This window comes from Zonotrichia leucophrys, chromosome 7, assembly GCF_028769735.1.
Source record: "Zonotrichia leucophrys gambelii isolate GWCS_2022_RI chromosome 7, RI_Zleu_2.0, whole genome shotgun sequence".
NCBI classification, from domain to species: Eukaryota; Metazoa; Chordata; class Aves; order Passeriformes; family Passerellidae; genus Zonotrichia; species Zonotrichia leucophrys.
The window spans coordinates 12,715,245-12,738,137 of NC_088177.1; the positions used below are offsets into that span (position 1 = coordinate 12,715,245).

A 22,893-nucleotide genomic window follows, 5' to 3' on the forward strand; every position below is an offset into this window, starting at 1 on the left:
AGTCCTGCGGCTGCTCAGCTGAAAGCAGGAACAACAGAAACACAGCAAGAACAAAACAAGGAAACTCTTCCAGCCCTGCCCAAATCCAACCAACATATGGATGAGTCCACATGATTCTTCCTCAGCTTTTCCCTTGTGTAGTTGGTTCTGATCTTGCCCAAGTTAAAAAGGAGCAGTGTAGTTAAAGAGGCATCACCTGAGGGATTTGTGTGCCAGACTCATGGGACTCCCACAGAAACTGCCATGTGTAAAAGGTTCATGCCTAAATCTAATCCAACTGTGTCAGAAGCAGCTTCTTGCAGAGATACTCAACTCATTACCTGTTTGTCACTGATTACCTGTTTTCTGCTGGTTCACTAACACCACAGACAGCAGAAATCTGGGATCTGAGGCAAATGGACACATACAATTGTTTTGTTAAAATATTAAAGGCACAAAAGTTATTTCTTTAACTTGAGTTTTTCAAGAATCCATCTTGAAAATAGGCATTGTTTTCCCACAAAAGGCTACATCAAAATCAAAATCTTAATTGAAATCAGAACATTTGAATGTATTAGACTATAAATATTACAGGGTAATATTTAAGAACTCATAAGTGTTGCATTCAACCTAATTACTTTATGAACAACTTCTTCATTATGGTACTAACTTATCAACTTAAAAACACTTCCATAGTTAGAACATAAAATGCATAATTAGGAAAAATATAGATGTACTGTCTTACTTCCTTAGGACAATTTTATTCCAGTACTTTTTTCCTCTGGACAGAGGAAGCTATTGTAACTGAGCACACAACAGCTCTTTCATAACAGAAAAAGTTACCAGCATGCACAGAAGTTGCACCAAGAACAGGGGCTCTATACAATGTCCAGAGCCTGTTGAGGAACACACAGCTTTATACATCAGGGATTACAGAGCACAACCATCTGGTCAGCTTTCAGGCTAAATGAGCCCATGCTACCCTGCAAGGCCAATTTGCATGACTGATAAAAAAGGGACTATTATACATCTGTCTCAGTCATGCCTGATGTTATGGTTTTAGCAACATTCACCCCTTCCAGGATTATTTCAAGTTTCATACTTTAACAATACACTTATTTCTATGGGTACAACTGGCATAGCTACATACTATATAAATGCTTTTCTTGCTTTATTATGTAAAAATAAGATTTAAAGGATAATGGCACTAAAGTGACATTTTTAACATTGTTTTTAATTCCTTCTTCCATCCTTTTACAAGATTCGCTATCGCAAAAGGCAAAAGGTGAAGGATTAAAAGAAGTCTTCACATAAAAGCTCTAAGGATTGATATTTAATGAACTGTGAGATGTAAATCAATGCACAACAGCACAGTTAAAGCTTAAAATACTAGGATAACATTTATATTAAAAATAATTCACCTACAGATAATACAGTCTAGTGTTTATTGTATGTTATGGAAGGTACACTTGAATTTCAAAAATTTAAAACATATAAAAAGTGGTTAAGGGCTAACATTTTATCAATATATGATAAATGTGTAAGAATGTTTATTATACAGCAGGGTACAATGGTAGTGTTAATGCCAACAGGGCACCACAGAAGTTAGTTTAAAAAAAATTTCCACTATGCTTTATACAAACACCACCACTTGCAGTTGTTTAAGAGAATTGGGAGAGGATCACTGTCTGTAGGATAAGCAGTCCTATAACATTTTTAATGTTAGATAGTGTCATAGTACGTAGATTGGTGAACATTTCAAAATAAAACTAGAAATGCTGTAATTACTTCACAGAAATGCACATCCAATATTTGTTTTCAATAAGAACAATAGGTACAAGTTTATAACTCTCCCTATTTGAAATAATTTACACACAGATGAAAGCTACTCTATGTAAAATAATCACTACATACATTTTTCTTCTGGGAAATAAACAAGCAATTTTTGTTTTGCATGATCAATATCAAAAAACATATAGCAGAAGTAGTATTTTTAAAACATAACTGGTGCTCTAAAGTTAAAAAAAAAATAAAATAAAGAAAGGAATGAGAAAAGAAATTTTCCGTAAGTGTGCAACCTAAAATCAACCAAGCTTATATTGTAGTACAACCATATTAAGAAACCACTGTTTAGGAATACAACTTTATGGAAAAAGTTTATAATTCACAAAACTGTTCATCAGGCCATAGAGTAAAATAGCTCCACAGTTTACAGATAAAACTGAGGCCACACAGATGCGTGCTATGTCTTATCTCCAGTAAGTAGATACTTAGGCAGAGGATGTAACACTTTGTTTGTAGACAGCATGGTATGCATTTCTCAGCAAGACATAAGGGAAACAAGACTCCAAGAGATCCATTGTCAGGAATGGAGACTCCTGCACAATCTGAAAAATACCAGAAACACAAGGTTTTGCAGAGCACCTTCTGCTGCCTGCTACTGACAGTCTGTTCCATTTAGATCCTTCCAGCCTGCATCCCATTATGACTCACATATTTCACAGTGAAAATAAATTGCACCAAGTTTATAGTAGTGCTTCTCCCTAGTATATGTATAGTATATTTTTGGGGATAGTATTTCCCCAGATACTATCTACTTATAATAAACTAAACACACCTTTACATATAACTATAGTACAAACTAACATATGAAAAAAACAACTTAGAAAACCCCTTAAAGTTCAACTCCCTACATTTAAACTCACTGCTTCTCAAAGCAAGAATTTAGCTTTCCTATGTAAGTAGTTATCTTCCAAAAGATACTGAATACTGAGAGCAAATCCTCTGAGCAGAGAGGATTCTCTCCTACACACTCTGAACACTGATTCTTACATGTATGGTAAGTACTAAGCAAACAGTGAAAATTATCTGAACGTGATAAAATGTTCTGAGCAATAAAGGATGATGGCAGGAACAAATGCACATTGGGGGAATGAAAAAAAAATACTGACATTAGAATGCCAGGAAGAACAACATAAAATGATTCCCATTGGTTTGTGAGCTACAAATAAAACACACAAATGCTCACCATGTCTAGTAGTAGGTAAACTGATTCTCGGTTCCTTGTAGTAGTTTTGTCTGTCTCCTGGCCAATCTTCAGTAGACTGGATGATGCAAGCTATACAAAATGAGTATTTCAAAGCCATAAATAAAACAAAGCATTGATGAGCTTCTGCTGTTTTGTTACACAAAGCCAATGGACTCATCGTTGTACTAATAATGACAAAGGAAAGCAAATAATCCTGAGCACATGAACCATCACTGGCCTTTAGTCTCAATGTGCCATACTGGCTTATTCCTAATAGTGTTTAATTAATGACACATGCTATTTTAATATAAAAAGTGAATTAATTCATTGCAGAGAACTTTTTGTTGTAATCACTGGTTGACAATTACGATGTCTCCTGAAATCAGGGGATCAAGATCTCACTTCTGTCCTTCTCAATATACACTTCAACTTACTACATTTTTGTAAGGTTTAAAGTGATAGGAATTTTTCTTGCTTGAAATTTTACCCATTTTGCAACAGAAGTAGCTTTGAAGAAATGTCATCTTAACTGTCAATGAATAATACTTTATCAATATACCTTCAGTATACACTCACTTCATTGTTACCAAACTGGGCCTGGATGAAAAAATATTCATAGTAGCTGTAGTTATAGTTAGCATCTGTATAGCAGTTGTGTAAACTGGTGGTATGATTAAATATGGAGTAGAGACTAGACAAGGTAGAGTCTTGTTAGTCTCTAAAAAGGGGGAAAATGATGACTATTGATTTTTGGTTTTTTTTCTCTTATGTATTGTCTCTATTCTTCACATATGTTTGGAGTTCTGTAGCCTATTATTGTATTCTAGCTCATTTTCCCAGTTCTTTTCCATGCCCTTTCCCCAGGCAGAAAACTTATTCCAGAGCTCCAAGCCCTGGGGGCACAAGGCCCTTTGCTATCATGGTTCTTCTTGGCTACCAGGGTTGAGAACAATTTTTTGAGACACATTTTCATAAACAAAGGACAGCTAGTACCAAGGGTAGGGCTCCAGAGAAGGGGCTCAACCTTGGTAGGGAGAATTGCTTCACTATTTGTCCTCCTAATTGATGCTTTTAGTCAATTATGCTAATTTGCTAAAGTTATACAAACTGTATTCACCCTCTGTGGGCTTTTGGGGACATTTTTCCATAACTGTCCCTGCAGCTCCAATAAAGATCCACTTTTATATTACCCCCCATAACAATATTATCTCTAGGTTGAAAATGGCATTGCCATAAGCAACCATGTTATCCTAGTTTTAGAAAATATCCTAGAAACTTCTAAGATGTATTTAGGTATTTACTAGCTCAAGATCACAAAATATAGTAAAATATTTAATTTATAGATGCCTTGATACACCATGCTTTTATGCCTTACAGAAATCTGAAAAAAACCCCTTCCAACTTTCAGATGTACAATCATCATTTTGGCCTTCACAACATTCCTAAACAACATGTTTACCAGAAAAGGATTTTAAATTAAAATACTAACTTTAAAAATAGCTTTTTCACAACCTTCTTCTTGAAAAAGCTGTCCTGAATCAATTTTTCATATGAAGTTAATATGTATACTTCAAAAGATACATAGTACATACTCATCAGCATTAAAGAACCTCCTAAGGTTTTTTTCATATTTAATTAACTTGGACAGGAAAGCAGATCATCATCAGCAGTAACTTTCTTCTTAAGAGAACTGTTTTTCTTTCAGACTAACAGTAAGTGTTAAAAAAGAAAGATTAACAAAATATCTGAACCATCAAGTCATAGTCTGTGCAGTAAAAGCAGTGGTCTGAAAGGAGTCCATAAACACTGAAAGAATGCAAACCTCATACCAAAAGTGTTTTTATCACATGAAACTACACTGGTTTTCTTCACTTGTCAAATGTATGCAACTTGATACAACCATTTCTCTTTCATGTTTTACATCCAGCACTTGCATTAGACAAGGTCAATGGCCATAGGGGTTTTTTCTGTTTTACAAAATGCAATGAATTTCCACAAGTGAAAGATGCTTTTACGGAAAAAAAAAAGAAGAAGAAAAATTGTTTCTGCTAACTTCTAGTTACAAAAGGTTACCTAAAATAAAGAGGGAGGGGCTTTTTCTCCACACATTTTAATGCCAAACAGAAAAATCAAAACCCACTCAAAATCAGTAGTAATTTTTTTGTAATTCAAGTGATGCTGCTGTTTTAGCCTTTCATTTCCTTTAAGTACTGGCTAATTAAGAGTAATTTAAAAAAAATATTTTTACTCAAGCAGCACACCAAAATGTATTTAAAACTGGTCATCATGACCTAAAAACTTCTGATCTTTTTTTCCTAAGCATCACTAAGGATTTCAGTAGCTTTCAACTTCAATCTACTCTGAGGCATAAAAAAATTTCCTCTTCCCAACTACCCTGCAACATGTTGCTACCTGGTTGTTCATGTTTAAGAAGAGCAGACATGTCAAAAGGTACAATACCTTTTGAGGGATAAAATTCAAACCTGAAGTTTATCCTACTATTTCAAAGAAGGTAACTAAATAAAGTATCCAGTATATCATGGGGAAAATCAGCTAGACAGAATTTTGATTTTATATGCATTGAATATTTTTTGCCCACTCATGGGCCACACAATGTGAGAAATGGTATGTGCTAAAATACTAAAGATTGTAGTGAAAAAAATTATGACGTTTGCCACTGATTTGCTCCTCTAACTTTCCAACATCACACAGAGGTGTTTATAAAGAACTATTGCAAAATTTAATCTATGTATAGACTTGTATATAGAAACATATAGAAAATAGCCTGTTGTGCACCAAAAGCAGTTTCTATTAAATCAATTGCATTGCATCCCAAACCAACAGTACATTTTAATAAATGGAATAAAGTTATACATACAGCCAAAAACTCTTTGAGACGGTCTTCAATGCTTCCCTTGTGGATGGTGAACAGAGCTGCAGCAATCTGATTGATAGCTTTTGCCAAGCAGTGAATGTTGTTGCAATGCCCTAAAACAAAAAACATTCAAATCACCTCAGCACCATGTTGGAAAAGACAGAACTCTTTGGAAAATACCACCAAATAGTAAAGAGATTTGTGGCAATGAAAGAAGGACTTTTATCATCTTCCATAATGAGAGCAAGAAACTCTTCCACTCAACTTGCTATCAGGAAAGTCCCCAGAATACAGCTCTGCCTTCATCTCCTAATGGTCACAGCAACCTGAGAAACAACCTGGGCCTTTTAGAAATAAGGGATATATTGGAAGTTTATTTGGTTTCTACAAAACTTTGAGGTGTTAACACTTGACTAGGCCAAAAAGACAGGATTTTCATAAGCTAATTGACTATTTCTCCTCTGTGTAAATGAACATCTCGTGCCCAGACAGTATCACTCAGAGAGATCTGCAGGTACTCAAGTACAAAGGTGTTCTATTGCTCAATTTCATATGTAACATTTGCCTAAAATTCACCCGGGCTTCAGAGCCCTGGAAGGTGCTTAAACGACACCAGTTTTTACAGAAAGCAGCAAACCTGATATTTCTTCCAGGCAAATTAAGCCAAATATATCACTTTAATACAAAATTAATATACACTTGAGCAAGTATCTTAGGCAAGAGTGAGCATATGAAAAGGAGGTGGTCTTTGAAGGAGTTAACAAGTACTCAAGCATGCTGATTCTTGTTTTTTGACCATTGTTGAACAATGAGCTCATCTTTTCATTCAGTCACTCCAAGTTCATGCTTGAATGGTGAGGTCAGCTGGACCCCATCACTCCACATGAGAAAAATCAATTTTTTCTCTGTGCACATCACTATTGTTACCTAAAATTACTTTTAGCTGTCATTGTATTGCCCAGTTTACTCAGTATCATACTTCTCTGCAGCTCTTCACTCCTATATTACCCTCAACAGCTTCACATGATACATAGATTTTCTCACCTCCCTCTTCAGCCCCCTATCCAGGTGGTCTGTGAATATGCTGACCTGTAGGTCCCAGAGAAGATCCCTGTGGATCTCCTTCAGCAGGGCCCCCACATTTGATACTCCAAACTTTGTCTCCTATTTTTACACGAGCATCAGTCAAGAAAATCTGTTCTGCTAAACTCTGATTCAAATATGTATTTGTCTTTGAAGAGGCTCATTTTATTCAAGAGATTTCATTTTTATGTCTCAGGCTGTAGAAAAAGCATGAACAAGGGAATTCAGCAAAAGAACTGCTGTGCTCCAACTCACAACAGGTTTAAGTATTTAGAAAAGAACCAGGGCTCTTGCAGACTAGTATTCTATTCTACCCTCTAGTTGACAAATTAGATCTCTAGCCTGGTATTTGACTAGCAGTTCCTGTACTGGAAATAAAAGTGAAGGTCTGTTAAGACTTTGAGCCTTTATCTGGAACTAGTGGAAGAAACAGACTTGATCTTGAAGCAGACAGAGGGAATACAGACATTGCTACAGCTGTCCAAGCACTGGCTGTATTTGGGAGATATGCCTTGCCAGATTAGAAAGCTGAAACTCCTTCAAATCTGTGACTCGTTGATGGATTAATTCAGGATTTGTCCAGGGAATTTACTTCATAAAGCAGAATTTATTAAGTTCACATTCTGGAAATACCATTTATATTAAGTGTTTCAAGCCAGATGTTCTACAATAAGGGTAGAACCCAAGAAAAAGCAGTATTATACAGGGAAGGCAGGAATGACAAAGTCTGTTCTGTTTGTTCAGTTATTTTTGTAGTGCGAACATTTTTTTTTTAAGTATACCTTTTGGTACATTTTCTTCTCAAAGAGTCCACTCAGTAAAAAATTATGTAATACACCGGTCACAGCACACAGGATCAGTAGCAACTCTTAAATATGGACTTACTTGAGTGCAAGATGTAACTTCTCTACAGCCACACCTTCATGTCATCTATTAACTATATTTTAAGAGCTCACTTTGAAACAAGGCTTTGCCTGACTTCATCTTAAAGAGTTATTTAATGTAAATGAAACCACATAAACCGGAATTTTTAAGCTACATGATATAAAACAGGCAGAAGAATATCTGCTTATCTTCAACACAAGAATTAACATTATTGTTTCAGCCTGCTAAAAACATGATAGTCATGTTTTTAGCATGTTGAGGGTTTTGGGAAGAGAGGAAATTTGAGGAAGCCAAACCCACCTGAGATTTAACCTGCTGGAGAACATCCAGCAAGCTTGACATTTTCTTAGCAATTAATTTGCAGAGGGTAAATGTGAAAATATAAACACCAGTAAAACTTTTAGTACTGCCCCCCTGGCAAGCCATGCAGGTTTTGAGACTCTAGAGTTGGTAAGATCCTTTGAAGGAGAAACTGGTAGCAGGAAGTGCTCCCAGAGGATTTCTTTTACAAAACTATAGGTAATTTTTAAAGAGATGTGATCTTACATACATATAAACAAGTTCATTTGGATTGAGTAAAGACAGTCAACCTGACAAGTCTTCAAACAAGGAAGTTTCTACCCATGCACCACATTAGATGTTGCCTGCTCTCACCTGTATTCCAAGATTTTTATTCAAGTGTCGTGACTTGGAAAAAGTTTGCAAAGAGCAATAGAAATAGTACAAGAGCACAAATAACAGAAAACAGGTTACAGATTGCTCTCCCCATTCATCAGAAAAACCTTTTAACTTGAAAATTCACTGATTTTCAAAGCAATATTCAAGTTCTACTCATACATCAGATTTATCTAACGTTTTCAACAACTGGAGAAGTCTATGCTATCGGTTTTAAAATGCAACTAGAGTCAGTTGCATTTTAAATGCAGATCCCTAATAGTTCAGATCCCTAATAATTCAAAACTGAAGAAAAGGCTGATTAATTCCATGTAAAACAACAACCTTGGGTCTCTAAAAAAACATGATTTGCACATTACATTAAGTGATATGGAAAGATTTCTAACTTTTAGTATCTTCCTGGTACTTTAAAGATTCAGAAGCCAGGTTACACTTACTTTGTAAATTACAATTTTGAGCAAATTAAAAATAATGCAAGTTTCAAAACTAATTAAAGAAAACATGCATCCCAGTGAATGGAAGCAGTATAAACATGGTCTTTATGTGAGTCATGTTATACATTACAAAGGAAACAGCTTGAAGAGCCAAAAGGTGACTTTTGTGTGTGTTTGAACAGCACTGTCTGTCTTTTTTCAACTTAAAAAGAGAAAGAAAACTGTGGATTACATGCAAAGAATTTTGTTGAGGCAAAGATTATTTTTTCTTAAATAAGAAAGTTGAACTATTGTGTAGGAAATAATTCTGTTCGCCACTTATACCTTCCAGATTCTGTTTCCAAAATTTTATGCTTGGCAACATGAACACAGCACATAAAATATAGAAAGAACACCTTGTGTGACTGGCCCAAGGCCAATGTAAAGATTACTAAAACATTAGTACTTACTAGAATATATTATATTGAATAGTGTCACACTCATTAATGCAGAATGTGTGCTTGAATGATTCCATGTTAGGACAAGATTGCCCCCTGCAGTGTCTGAACTATTCTGAAAATTTCAAGTACCAAACTAATTTTTCACAGAAAGTCATCTCAGACAAGAGTTAAGAAAATGCTTTTTAAAGTACTTTCAGAAGAACTTGCCTGAATTAAGGCTAACTGCTTTTTTAATTTGTTCACTATAATTAAATATAAAATTAAATATAAATATATATAATAAAATAGATTTTATATATAATATCTTTATATCTAAATATAAAAATACATAATATATACAAATATAAAATTAAATATAATTAAATTAAATATTAAAGGTGAATCTATTCAAGACACTTCCAGAACTACTTGAAGACAGCATTCCCAGCAAATATTGAGCTGATTCTACATTACCTTCAATGGCAGGGCTGTACTGAGACATCACATTGCTAGCCAAAGTGGGCAAGGACACAGCCACGAAGACCATTAGAAGGCAAGCAATTTTATATTCTTCTTCTGGACTAATGTTTTCTAAAAAACATAAATAAGAAAGTTCTTTAATTAAAGAAGTAATCTTGAAATATTTCCTTTCAGCTGCAGGTAGATTAGAACGTAAATTGTTTGACCAAATTGAAATTTAAAGCAAAATCCAACAAATTCAATGTTTGTATTGTGAAAAGAGGAATATTAATGTCAATTTTGCCAAAAGAAACAGAGCAGAGCTGCAAAATGTCCAGTCTGTTATCTAGGAGAAGAAAAACAAGCCACTGCCATGTTATTACTTCTCATGATTTAGTTAGTAAGCCTTTAATATGATGAACACAAGAGTGATCTTTTCATGCTGGTATAAAGCCAGTTATTGCTGTAGGCTAGGAAGAACTTCTCTTGCACCTCCCTTTGGCAAAAGACAGAAGGTGATGGTGCACTCATGTCAATTCACACTAAAACCTTGTGCTTACAAAAATGACAGCATGATCACACATTCGCCTAAGATTAGTTTTTTAAAAGTCAGCAATTACTGACAGGCAGAATTTATCTCTATGAAAACTGAATAAAAGCAAAACATTTCAAACTCCAAAAGTAACAATCAAAACCCAAGATCATAAACCATTATGAGAATATACAGAAATTCTCTTTGATGACCTAGCTTAAACATTTCATAGCTATATCACAATGAAAACAATCTATTTAAAATGGCATTTTAGATACCAGATACCTAACAATAGTATACTTTTGTATGTTTTACATATAATGTATATAGAACAAATACACTTTGGGTTGCCTTTTTTCTAAGTGCACAAAGAAATTGTGCTTGGGACTTAAATTCAAATATTTCCCCTCTCAAATTTCCCCTCTCAAAATAACTACAATTGAAGTAAGAAAAAACAACTTATGTACCATTTTAAATATTCATGGTCTCATTCTAACATCAACTATCCAGAACACACAAGGAGGAAAAAGAGTAATGAAATGCTCAGTAAGGAAGATAGGAAAAAAGCTGAAGACCATCAAAAAACACTCAGGAGTCTTAATTCATGTCTTTGAACATGCCAGAGAAAACAAAACTGAAAAGCTTACACAGCAGTGCCTTAAAGCAACAAAGTGGAAGAGTGATACATGTTAATTCTCTAACATGTTTATTTTACTGTTTTCCCTTGTAAACTTCATGTTAACACTTGTAGGGTACACTGGCAACAAAATACTGTGAAATTCACAAGCTGTATTCAGCTGCTAATGCTCACTTAGCTGACAGATTTGTCACACATCTGTGCAACAGAACTGATCAAGCTGTTCACAAGACACTCTTACTGTCATTGGTGAATTACAGCAGTGTTCACCATTAAATTCCTTCTACAACTACCTGGTATCCTTTTCTAGGTCAGCACATCCATTCATGCATATTTGAAAAGATTCTCAAGCTAACACCAACAAACAGCAGGCACAAGTAATTCATCCTCTTATGCCATTTACCAAGTTTATTGAAGGAAAACAAAGAAGTCAAGATATACAAGTTCCATCCCAGCACTTTAAACACTTCTTTTCTCTTTTTAACATTTTCAGTTTTGAAGTTGGAACTTGTTACCTGATTTTTGGGAAGACAGTGCTACTACCAAGGCAGGATCAATCTCACAAGGCAATCCAGCAGCTGATGACAGTTCATATACATTCATTGCCACCTGAGGACCAGAAGAAAGACAACACTGAAGGCTTTCATGTCAAGATGATGAAGCAAGTTTTTGCTGTCATGCTTAAAATGAGTTTGAGGCACTAAGGAATTTCAGAGATTTGGCAAATGTTAGACAGAGACTGTAGATTTTGTTTGTTTCTAACCTCCACTGAGCAGCTGTGTCTGTACTTTGTGAACCAGATGGTAATTTTGTTGTGTCAAGCCAAACAAAAGTCATATATGTTCCCACATTACCTCCAAAGCAACACCCTGACTTCCAATTAGCTGTTTCTACATCTTTCTTTAATGTTCAAAACAAACTGACATATTTTCTCTACCAGATCTAAAGCATCAGCCAACATCTACAAATACAGCATTTTTAAACAAGCATTTCATACAGTGGGTTTACCAAAAATTTCAATTTAGGTAAAAATCAGACTTATCACTATTACATGCACAGAACTCCAACCACACAGACAGTGTTGAAATATTGTAATGCTCACAGTGTGGAGCAGCTCAGCATTCTTCCCTTTGCCTTGTTTTAACACTTTATAAGTCTATCAAAGTTCTCAAATGTGATCACAGGCAGAGAGAGACTTGTACTTATTCTATCAGTTGGTTGTGATTTTTTCCCTAGAACATTAAGAAGCTGCAGATCCACATTTACTAAGCTCTTAGAGGGGGGAAAAATGGGGGAAAAAAAAAGAAAAAGGGTGTTTTTTGTTTCTGGATGTTCAACACTAAACATGAAAGTCTTGTTGCTTATGTATTTTCAGTAAACTCCAAAATTACTCTAGCAGCCTTTCAGCCAAACATTACCTTCATGTCAGTCTCTCTTGGAATGTGATCTTTGAAGTCCTCAATGGAACTTACAAGGAAAGGAATGTGGTATGATAAGACCTAAGAGACACAAATATGCACAAAATGAGAAAAATTGCTTCCCAAGTTAATTATGAGTTAGACACTACCATTATTTTACTGGGCTTATTTTCCTTTTTAATGGGTTTTATTTTACACATTTGTATTTGTTTGTAGATTTAACACATTAAAGCCTAATAAATGTTTGCAATAAAAAATGGAAATAAAACCCTTTAAAATGAGTAAACACAGAAAACACGTTTTAAACTAAATTTGATGTTTTAATGCAACAGTTCTCTGAACAGTACTCAAAAAACAGACTCCCTCAACCCAAGTTGCAATTCCAAGTTCAGTTACAACTGAGTATTGCCATTTTACCCACATGTCATCAACTTTTTAAGATGACAATGTTTTAAGCATTCCTGAACAGTTAAGGTTCAAATATCCTACCATTCCATTAAGTTAAACACAATGAAAATGATTCAGAACATGTTCAGTTCTTTCTTACATCTCTAAGTGCTTCCTGGGCCAACGACCGAAAAGACAAGATAACACCAATAATTGTCATTCTCTTCAAAACACTGTCAACAGCTGAAAAGAGAACAATGGACAAAGTGTTGAAGTTTACAAGCTCAATTCTTTAAATAAGAGAAACAAAATATTACACAAAATATTGAAAGCAACAAGGTACTGAAACAAAGCCCTTCCTTAAAAGAGCCAAAATAAGCAGTGCTAAAGCAGGTTTTTATAGCTGAATCCACAATGGGATTTTCAGTAGAAGACTATCACATTTACCACTTCCTGGAATGAAACCTAGTATACACAGCTGGCAGTCCTGGATTCTAGCACTGGTTCTGTGCTTTCTTGAGGACAAAAATGCTTCTCTACTGTAATTATTTTTTGTTTCACATTAAGCTATGTATCAGGCTTCCACATTACTGCTGCTACAGCTAGGTATTACCATCCCTGAAATGATGCTCAAAATTCATCACTAATATTGTGCCTGTGCACTAAATAACACTGAAATCTCACTTTGTACATGAGAAGATTGGAAAAGTTCAAAATGATCCATCAGTTTATATGAGCTCATGTACATTTTGCTGCTTACAGATATTCAATGCAGAGAAATTAATTTTTCCCATTTTTTTTACAAAGACAAATACAGGAAATATCTGTGTATCTTTAGTAGGGTCTTGTTAGATACTCACATGATAATCTTTTAAAGAGTGCTGCCATCTGGTCTGGCTTGTCAAAGCTGGTCCTCATTTGTGTTAGAACTTCAACATTCTCCACCACAAGTTTCTATAAAGAAGCAAAGATCCATGTCAGCTATGGATTTCAGCATGTCAACTGCACAAATGCCTGATTTAGGACATTTCAACTTGGCAGAAAAACAACTAACCCCAGGGAATACAGATGTATCCACTGTTCTTAATGGGACTCCAATATCAATATCATTATCAGTCACTACTATACACAAAAGCAAGCACTGAATCAAAAAGCAGAGGATTTAGATACCCCTTAGAACATGATTTTTGTATTGAGCAATGTGTACCACATCCTAAAGCAAAGGAATTTAACTCTGTGAAAATCAGACAATGGGTCCTTATGCCACTCAGCTTTTTAGAAGAAAAGCAGAGATGTTACAATAAAAATATAAATTCACAAAGTAATCAATTCTTTGGGATTGTTGCTTTCACTAATTATGCTGAAATTTTATGTTGGTAAAACTGAAAAATGGAATCAAGAGTGGAAGTTGACTGTGAAACCTTGATGCTATTTACTTGAAATTTTCTTCCACTATAATATGAGAAAGCAAAGACATAGTTCCAAGTCCCAACACCTTAGCCTGAAACAGTTAAACTCAAGTGCAGTAGTTTGCATTTCGGTTTGGCCAGAAGAAAAGAAAATGTGTCTGTTTCTAATTTTTAACAGCTCTCATACAAGCAACTTGTAAGATTAGAGTACATGTAATAACTTTCCTGAAATCATTCTCCAAATATTTAACAGATTAAAATTTAAATTAGAGATTGCATAATCACATCTCTAAAATGTCAGATCCAAATTTCCTGCTAGCTGAGGAACTTAGGCTGTGCCAAGCTGTATTTTTAAACTCTCTTCAAGCAAAAAATAGAGAGCTCATTCTTATAAAAATATTTTTGCAGTCTCAGTGCTAAGCACGCTATTTCAGGAAGGAAAAAGTGACTATGTAGAGGACAATCAACAGCTAAGAAAATGCAGATCCCTTGTGTTCTTCTGAACATTGAAGCTCCTTGTGTTTAAATAGACTTCAATTAATGTTCCCACCCACCAGCTTCCAAGGTTACCTTAAGCTCAGCAACCTGTGAAGAGATGTGCCACATCAGACTTTCACTCAAGAACTTCATGCCATATGGTCCCAGAAGTTCAGAAAGGGCTCTCATTTCTGAGAAATAAAAGAAACTCTTAAACTTCCAACATTGCATCTTCATTTATTTGCAGCCCATCATGTGTTTTATTAAAACCCCAGCATGGTGTTTTAATAAAAGATATTTTACCCCAGAGTATAATTTTAAAGACAAGAATTTGTAATTTGTATGGTAGTAAACTGAAGCAGAAGTCACCAACACATAATATACCCATCTCTTTAGCTTAAATGCAATGCTACTTTGAGCAAAACCAGAAAAAGTGAGACAAGAGGCAGCATGAATAAAAAGTACTTAAAATACTACTGAAGGATAACAACTGTTAACTCTAAGAGTTAGCTGTTATTTCAGTAACAGTTGCTCTGAGAGTTGCTGTTATTCCAATTACTCAAGCAATACAATAATTGTCCTTCACAAATACTGAGCAGAAGCATCAAAGTTTACCTGATATATCAGAGTATTCCTCAGCATTGAATGTCAATTCATTTTCTGTAGGCAAATTCACAAATGCTTTCATAGCTGGGAAATAGGCTATGTGACCATTGCTGACCTGCCGTAGCAAAGTCTCCAAATACCTTACCAGAAAAGAGAAATATTTTAGATGAAAATGCACATCTTCATGGATACTCTATGCAGATGAAATGTCACACAGCTGTGTGACAAGGGACAGCAAAGCCCATACACCAAAGCTTTATTTTCCTAGTTCAACTGGTTTTACTCTATGTCTTGTCCTTACAAAAAGTATAAGTTTGCCAACAGGCAAATTTCAAGCTGCTTTTAACAGGTACAGAGAGAAGTAAACATGTGATGTTGGAAACTTAAGAAAATTTAAAATAACTCCACTCTATATCTCATCCCTATAACAAGTATAAGGAGTTTGCCAACAGGTGAATTTCAAGCTGCTTTTAACAGGTACAGAGACAAATAAACATATGATGTTGGAAACTTAAGAAAATTTAATGTAACTCCACTTTTCCAATTCCAGATTTTTCATTAAACAACAGCAACAATAAAAATCTCTAAAAAATTTGTAACAAGCATTGATGCAATACTTACCAGTTTGTGTAGAGACTGGTAATGGTTGGCTCACCATGGCTATCTAAATGCTGGGTTTGCTGAAGCAGAACGTTGTTAAACACTCGTGTAATGTCAATTTGTACATAATTTTCTATTGACTGCAGCACTGTCATATAGGCTCTGACACTGGTCAACAGCTCTGAAGGCTTTGCAATCTCTTGTGTTGCTTGATTATACATTGTCATTCCAACAATTGACCTTTTGGAAACAAAAGGATAGGAAGAAAAAAAATTAATTTCTTAGTAAAATTCAATGAAGATGCAGCTATAAAGATGATTTTATGTCCACAGATTTTCACAGAATGGCCTGGGTTGGAAGGGACCTTAAAGACCAACCAGTTTGACCCCACCTGTCATGGACAGGGACACCTTCCACTAGACCAGGTGGCTCAAGAACTCCATCCAACCTGGTCTGAAACAGTTCCAAGCATGGAAAATATTCACTTTACTTGAATACTTCTCAAATCCTCAAGTATAAAACTCTCATCAATGCACATGCTACACCAGCACTTTTAAAAACTCTTCTGGATTCCAAAGACAACTGTATCTGTGGTTCCAGTAAAAATTTAATGAGACTAAGAATACTCACCAAGCCCTTTTTAAATAAAGTTTTTTCCCCCCCATATGAGCAACCCACACTGTGCAAGGCTTATGTAACAACTACTTCAGCAAATAAATTAATTTTGTTGAAGTCTTTTAGAACTTCCTGGAAATGCAAGAGCAATCATGTATTGAAGTGTTCAAAGCATATTAACAAAAAAAATTATTTGACCAAAGCTGCTGTTACAGTTTGAAATATCTTTTAAAAAACAACATAGCTATAGTATAGTATGAATGGAAAAATATATCCAATATATATAAAGTAAATAAATAAAAAACCTATTATGAAAAATAAATCTCCCTTCAGCTAACACAGTGACTTCTATTTTTAATCAAGGAACCAAGAAACTGCAGGACAAACTTTAATTTGCTCAAATTCTCACTATAAATAAAACCAGGTTTTTAATAACAGATGTTCATAGGCTGGCTTTCAAGCTAGAGCAGAACTGTATATTGCATTTTAACATAGATGGACATGGACCTTACCCAGTATGTCACTGGAACCAGGTCCTCAAACAAACTGTGCCAGGGGATCCTTAAAAGCAGCCTTAGTAAACAAATACCTGTTGTAGTGGTTATTTTCAATTTATAATGGTGTCAGACTTCTAAGAGCCAAGCTTTTAAGTAATATGTACTTTTCAAAGACAGAACAGCAATTAAAAAAAAAGAAATTGGTAGATAACAACATCACAGGTAAACAGGATGAGTTACTCTGGAGAAGAACACTTTATTTAGAGTAACTTTTTTGTTGTTGTTAAGTATTTTCAACAGTTTGCTTCTGAAGTAGTCTCTTATTTAAAAAAAAAATCAAAATTGATACAATAACAAGATTAAGTGGCATAATAACAAGCTCCAGTCCAATCACACCTGACACAGAGGAGCTTAAAACAGTAAAGAAACCCCAACAGTGAGACACTAACACTTCTTTTAAGGAACACTGCAAGCCTCTGAAAGAAATACCACTTGAAGGTCTGAAAATAATTATAAATTGCATATCTATTATGCTCTGCCTACAAGTTTCATTTCTTTAATGAAGCAAAAAAAAGGAAAGTAGTCTCTGAAAATAATGTGCTTGTTGCTTCAGCCCAAATCCAAAAGCTGACCTCCCCCCAAATCAAAATAATAAGCACAAGTGACCAACACTGGTCTAAATTCATAAACCTGAAGAGCTGACTTCTTAAATCATCATGAAGTTATCTTGATTTTTATGCCACCTTATCTTACTGATGGAATGCTCCAATGACCTAATATTATGTCTTAATGATTAAACTGATTAAGCCTTATACCCTGCTTGAAATACATAACCAGTAATCTTTGGTATAAAATAGTAGGATAACTGGCTGGTTTTATATGAAGTCCCCTACAGAAGTTGCCATTTGCCTATTACTGTAAAAAATTATGGGAAGATCAAGGTTAGAACAGACAGGAATATCAAACATCAACACCTTATTATTAAAAAAAAAAAAGTATATATTTCTCAGTTGGCTTTGTCAGATCTTGACTTCTGATTTTTAGACTTCCTTTTAGCAAGGCAGTGGACTCCAATACTCAAGAATGGTGGGAATACATATCTTCATACATGCCTAAAAACAATCAGCTTCTACAAAATACACAGGATTGGAAATGCAGGACCTGGTTGTTAAATAGATTATATGGATTTCAACATATTTTATTTTAAAACAAGAATTGACTACTGTGTATGTCTGCACATGAAAATTAACAATCATTTTGTTGGGATTCTACTCACAGGTTTCACAATCCACCCTTAAAACCTAGTTTAATGTAGCAAGTACACAATATTTCCAACAAACTGGCAAAGACTTATCTTGTATATCAATGTTTCTTACTTGGTAAAGCGGATTTCCAGGTGAGATGTCAAATATTCTCTTGGAGTAAACGTGTGCTCCCAAACCACCATGTTTGGTACATAATTGATTGAGAAGCAGAGCTCAGAAAGTGCAGTATGCAGTTTGTCCAGGCTTTAAAAATAGACAAGAAATTAATAAAAATATTTAATGTAACAGAAGTGTATACTATCTTGGAAGGCACATACTGAATGGATAATGCTTCAAAAGCAAGTACAGGTTTAACTCTTCATTATCATGTTCTGCTTTGAGACTTTCCTAGCATATTTAAAAACAAATATTTTGGCCAAGAACACATCCTACAACTGGATATTGATCTGCACTGCATACAGTGATGTGAGATATATTTTTTTAATCTACATATAGATATGTATTTTTTTACCCCTCCAAAAAAGAAAAAATGTTTAAGTGACTAACAAGGCAGAAGGAACTTCCTGTCCAGGCTGTAATTAAGAGAGCTAAAGCATGGTAAAATCCAAGATGCCACCCAGTCCTTGGGCTCACATGCCCACAGTTAACATGACTATTCAGAAAGTCTAGCTACAGCACAGGGGTTCTTTCTGCTCAGGAAAGGAAACAGCCAAGGGATAAATTCAAGTGACAAAAATTCCTATTACTTATGTAACAAAATTCAGTCTCTCTACAAGCCACCCAAGCATCATAAGCTTACAAACTGCAAAGCTGTCAAACTTACAGCCAATTAAATTTATTCAAACAAATTAAGCAAGAAGCACTCATATGTAAAACATATTGAAATGTGTGAAACACATTTTGACTTGGGATTCAAGGTGAAAAGAACAGAAGAAACAGCTTACTTTGTCACAACCAATCTGTTTTTCCTCATGCTTTCTACTCCTGGTTTCTCCCTTTCAGGTTCTCCTTTCTTTCCAGTCTGTTTTTTTGACTTCTTGTTCACTGCTTGACTGATGGTTTTGGCACAATGTTTTGGCAACAACTAGTAAACAAAAAGAAACAGCCCCTCCAAATTAAAATCCCGTTTTTTTAGCACATTTCATCACACAAATAACACATTCTTCCTTTGACACAATTCTAGTATTAAAAATTCTTGCTCAAACCACCTTCAATTTTATAAACAAAGCTTACCCAAAAACACAGAGAAAAAAGCGAACAGAAAATACCCAGAAAGCTGAATGGAGAAAATCTCAAATTAAAATAAAATAAAATATTAAAACAGACATAACCATACTCACTTGGTCACTCAGGGTACACTGTTCTGTGCAAATGTCTGTGATGAGATTTCGAGCCTGCTTGGCCATTTCATCCAAGAACATGTTACACAAGGAAAGGCTTCGATCCCCAATGTGATGTCGCTGTTCAAAAGGGAGAAAAGCAAACAGGATTTTCAGTCTCCCATCAGTCCTATAGAACTGCAGAGAACAGTTCACTAATCATAGAACTAGGATATGGGAAATAATAAATTATTTAGTCCTCAATAATCTTGACTCCTGGCTGTTTTTTTGTTTTTGGAAGCAATTTGAACCATGAAATTTTCAAAGTCACCATTAAAAATATTCTTTGTAAAAAAAAGGCAAAAAAAAGTTTGAAGAATAGGTTTTCACATTTAATTTTGGACCAAGTCTGCTTTAATGTGTCCAATATTCCAAGGTCTCTGTGAATGTCCTCTTCATTAGTATGTGCCAATACTAAGTCTAGGGGGAAAAGAGCATGCAACTCAAGCTATAGAGAAAGCAGTGTCCTTCAGATCACTGAGAAAGTCAATAATAAAGCCCTGCTGCATTAATTTCTGGATTCTGTTCCTTTCTCACTGGATCTGCACAAGCCCAGCCTCTGTCTTGCTGAAATCCTCCTTTCACCACTGATGTTTACTTTCTATCAGCCACACTATGACACACTGTATGCAGCACAGCAAAGATTATTTTTCCAAAATTATAATAGTTACTGAGGAATACAATTCAGATATTGAATTTCAAGTTCTGCTGGCTGTGACAAATGTGCTTGCTGCAGCTGAATGCACAGTAACTAGTGTCCAGTGGAATTTGGCTACTGATTTCTTACTGTTATTATAATTGTTCTCAAAGATGCTTCTTGTCCTGAAGGGTTCAGCTTTCTTGGAAACTTTTTAATGCTTGTCTAATATAAATAGCATTGTCTGCTATTTAAAGCAAAGCATACAAGGAAAATATCTATATAGATGCATACTGTAATGAAGTTTAGCAGAAAATAATTTTATTTTCAAAGAAGAAAACTCCATATTGTGTATATTACAATAAATCTTACTCAACTAATTGTTTCAGATGAGCACTGTTAGCAATGAAAACAACATTTTCATAAGTACTAGATAACAATGGCCAAGTTAACTCCCAAACTAATTTCAAAGTGAATGGACATACAGGAAATGTACTAAAGGATTTATGCCCTTACAACAAAAATAGAAAGAATTTCCTCAGATTCTAACTGCTTCCTTTAACAAAGAGTCCATTTCTTCAAGCACCAGAGTATTTTTTAAATTCTAACTCCAACCAACAAGGTTTCCATTACCCAGTTCTGACCAAAGCAAATGCTTGCATTATACTGTATATCACTTTTTTTTTCTTACTGAAGAAAAATGCAGCAAGCCATATAGAACTCCCAGCTTCCTATTTCCTTCTCCCAGCCATGACTGTATAAATCATTTCAGAGGAAAACTGTTGCTTCTAAGTTTTAACAGGCAGAGAGGATTTATTAGCATCTAAGCCTGAAAAGTCATCTAATTTTTGTACCCTAGCTAATCCCTCTTTAAAGCAGAGATCAAAATTCTTTCTCACTTGAGAAAAGGATTTAGAGATCCATGCATGAAGAATCAGCTAACAAGGTATCTACTTGTTTTACCTCCATTTTTACATTTTTAGCACTCTCCTCCCTCAAATGTCAAATTGCCATAACAAACACCTTCTTGCAGTGTTTAGCTCTAGTTCACTCTTGGTTGAATAAGAGATGAAAATAACTAAAATTGAAAAATTACCTCTTCAGGGCACAGTTCATGGGTACAGCTCATAAAGTGAGTGCAAAGCAGTGGGAATGCAATTGAGTATCTGGATTGAGAGGGAAGCTCCAAACACTGCTGAAACATCTTCTCAAAAGCACGACTATAAAAACTGAACAGAATTCATCAGTTATTAATCAGACATTTAAATGCAATATGTATATTTTTTGCTGCAAATAAGGGTTACTTCACACAAACCAAATGTCATCATAAACACATTTGGTATACCAAAAAATGATGAAAGTATAGGGAAGTTTGGGTTGTTTTCTACATTCACTTGCTATGCATTTTATTGGCACATCTATTTTACATTATTATCATAATAATTTTTTATTCTGATGTGTGCCACATAGGGACTGTAAAACTTGCACTTTTTGCGAAGAAGTATTAAGAAAAAATCTGCAAACGATTCCTGATCAATTATATGATTGTCAGAATAAGTCTGACAAATGTTCATAAATATCTTTTTCAAACTAATTCTGCTAGAAACCAGAAATTCCAATTGGTTCTTCCACTGGCCTATCTTCCTACAAAGTGTGCTATTTAAAAATCACACTTTCAAGGACAAACCAAACAATAAATAATAAAAAACTTGTACAGTTATGTTAGTAGCATACCAAAAGATAGAAAGGTCTGAGGTTTCCACCAACATCTCCACCAAAGAATCTACCATTTTTGTGTGGAAAATGATTGTGTTCATCATTTTTCCCAGTTCTCTATGGTCTGCAAGGCCAAGTGAAGCTTTAGAAACGCTGGTGTAGGCCTGGAAAGAAAACACAATTTCTGTGTTAAATCTGCAGCAGCTTTTGTGCAAATTCCATTGCTATTGCTCAATATCAGTGTTAAATAATATTTGTGCTATGCATAGGACACCTGTGTATTTAAAGACTATGCAGGGATTTCTTCTCTTTCCACTAGAGCTTAAAAATCAGCAAACTGCCTTTCAGTGAAATCTCTAAAGAACCACTGGATATGGCACTAATTCACAGACAAACTACTGAACAAATGTATTGGCAAAACACAAATTTGTAATGTCTCCCTCAGCAGTGTAGGCACGTTGAATCACACCCTGCACACCCACCAAACAGCTCAGCCTCAACACATTCTATTTCTGAACTGTTATAAACACCCCAAGGGATGATTTGCAAAAAGTACTCAAAGCAGACAAAGTTATATCAAAACATAGCAAATTATCTCTTGAAGTATTTGTTTGATTTTAAGAGTAGGTTGTTTTTAGATAGCCTGTTACCCACTTGCAGTGTGAGAGTAACCTAGAACAGCAGTAATCTATGAAACATTTTGGTTTTAAGTTAGTGAAACATCCTGCATATTTACCAATTCTTACCTGCAATCTGAACCAATCTAATCTCATTCCTCTGAAGTCAAACACCTCTCCATCTTCAACTGCATCAGGAAAAAATATAAAACAGAAAACCCTTAGAAAACAATAACAAATTGAGATATGCTATATCAGACCTTC

General features: G+C 34.9%; 1 protein-coding gene across 4 annotated transcripts in view; it reads right to left on the minus strand.

The window, feature by feature from the left end:
• Positions 1 to 713: 713 nt before the first annotated feature.
• NCKAP1 (NCK associated protein 1) overlaps positions 714 to 22,893 on the minus strand; it is a 53,440-nt gene continuing 31,260 nt past the window's right edge. For all 4 annotated transcript variants that reach the window (XM_064718234.1, XM_064718233.1, XM_064718232.1 and 1 more), the window contains 17 exons: positions 22,759 to 22,817; positions 22,031 to 22,176; positions 21,393 to 21,525; positions 19,621 to 19,740; positions 19,225 to 19,364; positions 18,392 to 18,523; positions 15,925 to 16,143; positions 15,313 to 15,443; positions 14,791 to 14,888; positions 13,672 to 13,765; positions 12,972 to 13,054; positions 12,425 to 12,505; positions 11,522 to 11,615; positions 9,853 to 9,969; positions 5,886 to 5,995; positions 3,008 to 3,097; positions 714 to 2,366 (listed from right to left, as the gene is read on the minus strand). In XM_064718234.1, the coding sequence (XP_064574304.1) occupies positions 2,250 to 2,366; positions 3,008 to 3,097; positions 5,886 to 5,995; positions 9,853 to 9,969; positions 11,522 to 11,615; positions 12,425 to 12,505; positions 12,972 to 13,054; positions 13,672 to 13,765; positions 14,791 to 14,888; positions 15,313 to 15,443; positions 15,925 to 16,143; positions 18,392 to 18,523; positions 19,225 to 19,364; positions 19,621 to 19,740; positions 21,393 to 21,525; positions 22,031 to 22,176; positions 22,759 to 22,817 (1,964 nt within the window). In that variant the 3' untranslated portion in view covers positions 714 to 2,249. The remainder of the gene's footprint in view (positions 2,367 to 3,007; positions 3,098 to 5,885; positions 5,996 to 9,852; positions 9,970 to 11,521; positions 11,616 to 12,424; positions 12,506 to 12,971; positions 13,055 to 13,671; positions 13,766 to 14,790; positions 14,889 to 15,312; positions 15,444 to 15,924; positions 16,144 to 18,391; positions 18,524 to 19,224; positions 19,365 to 19,620; positions 19,741 to 21,392; positions 21,526 to 22,030; positions 22,177 to 22,758; positions 22,818 to 22,893) is intronic.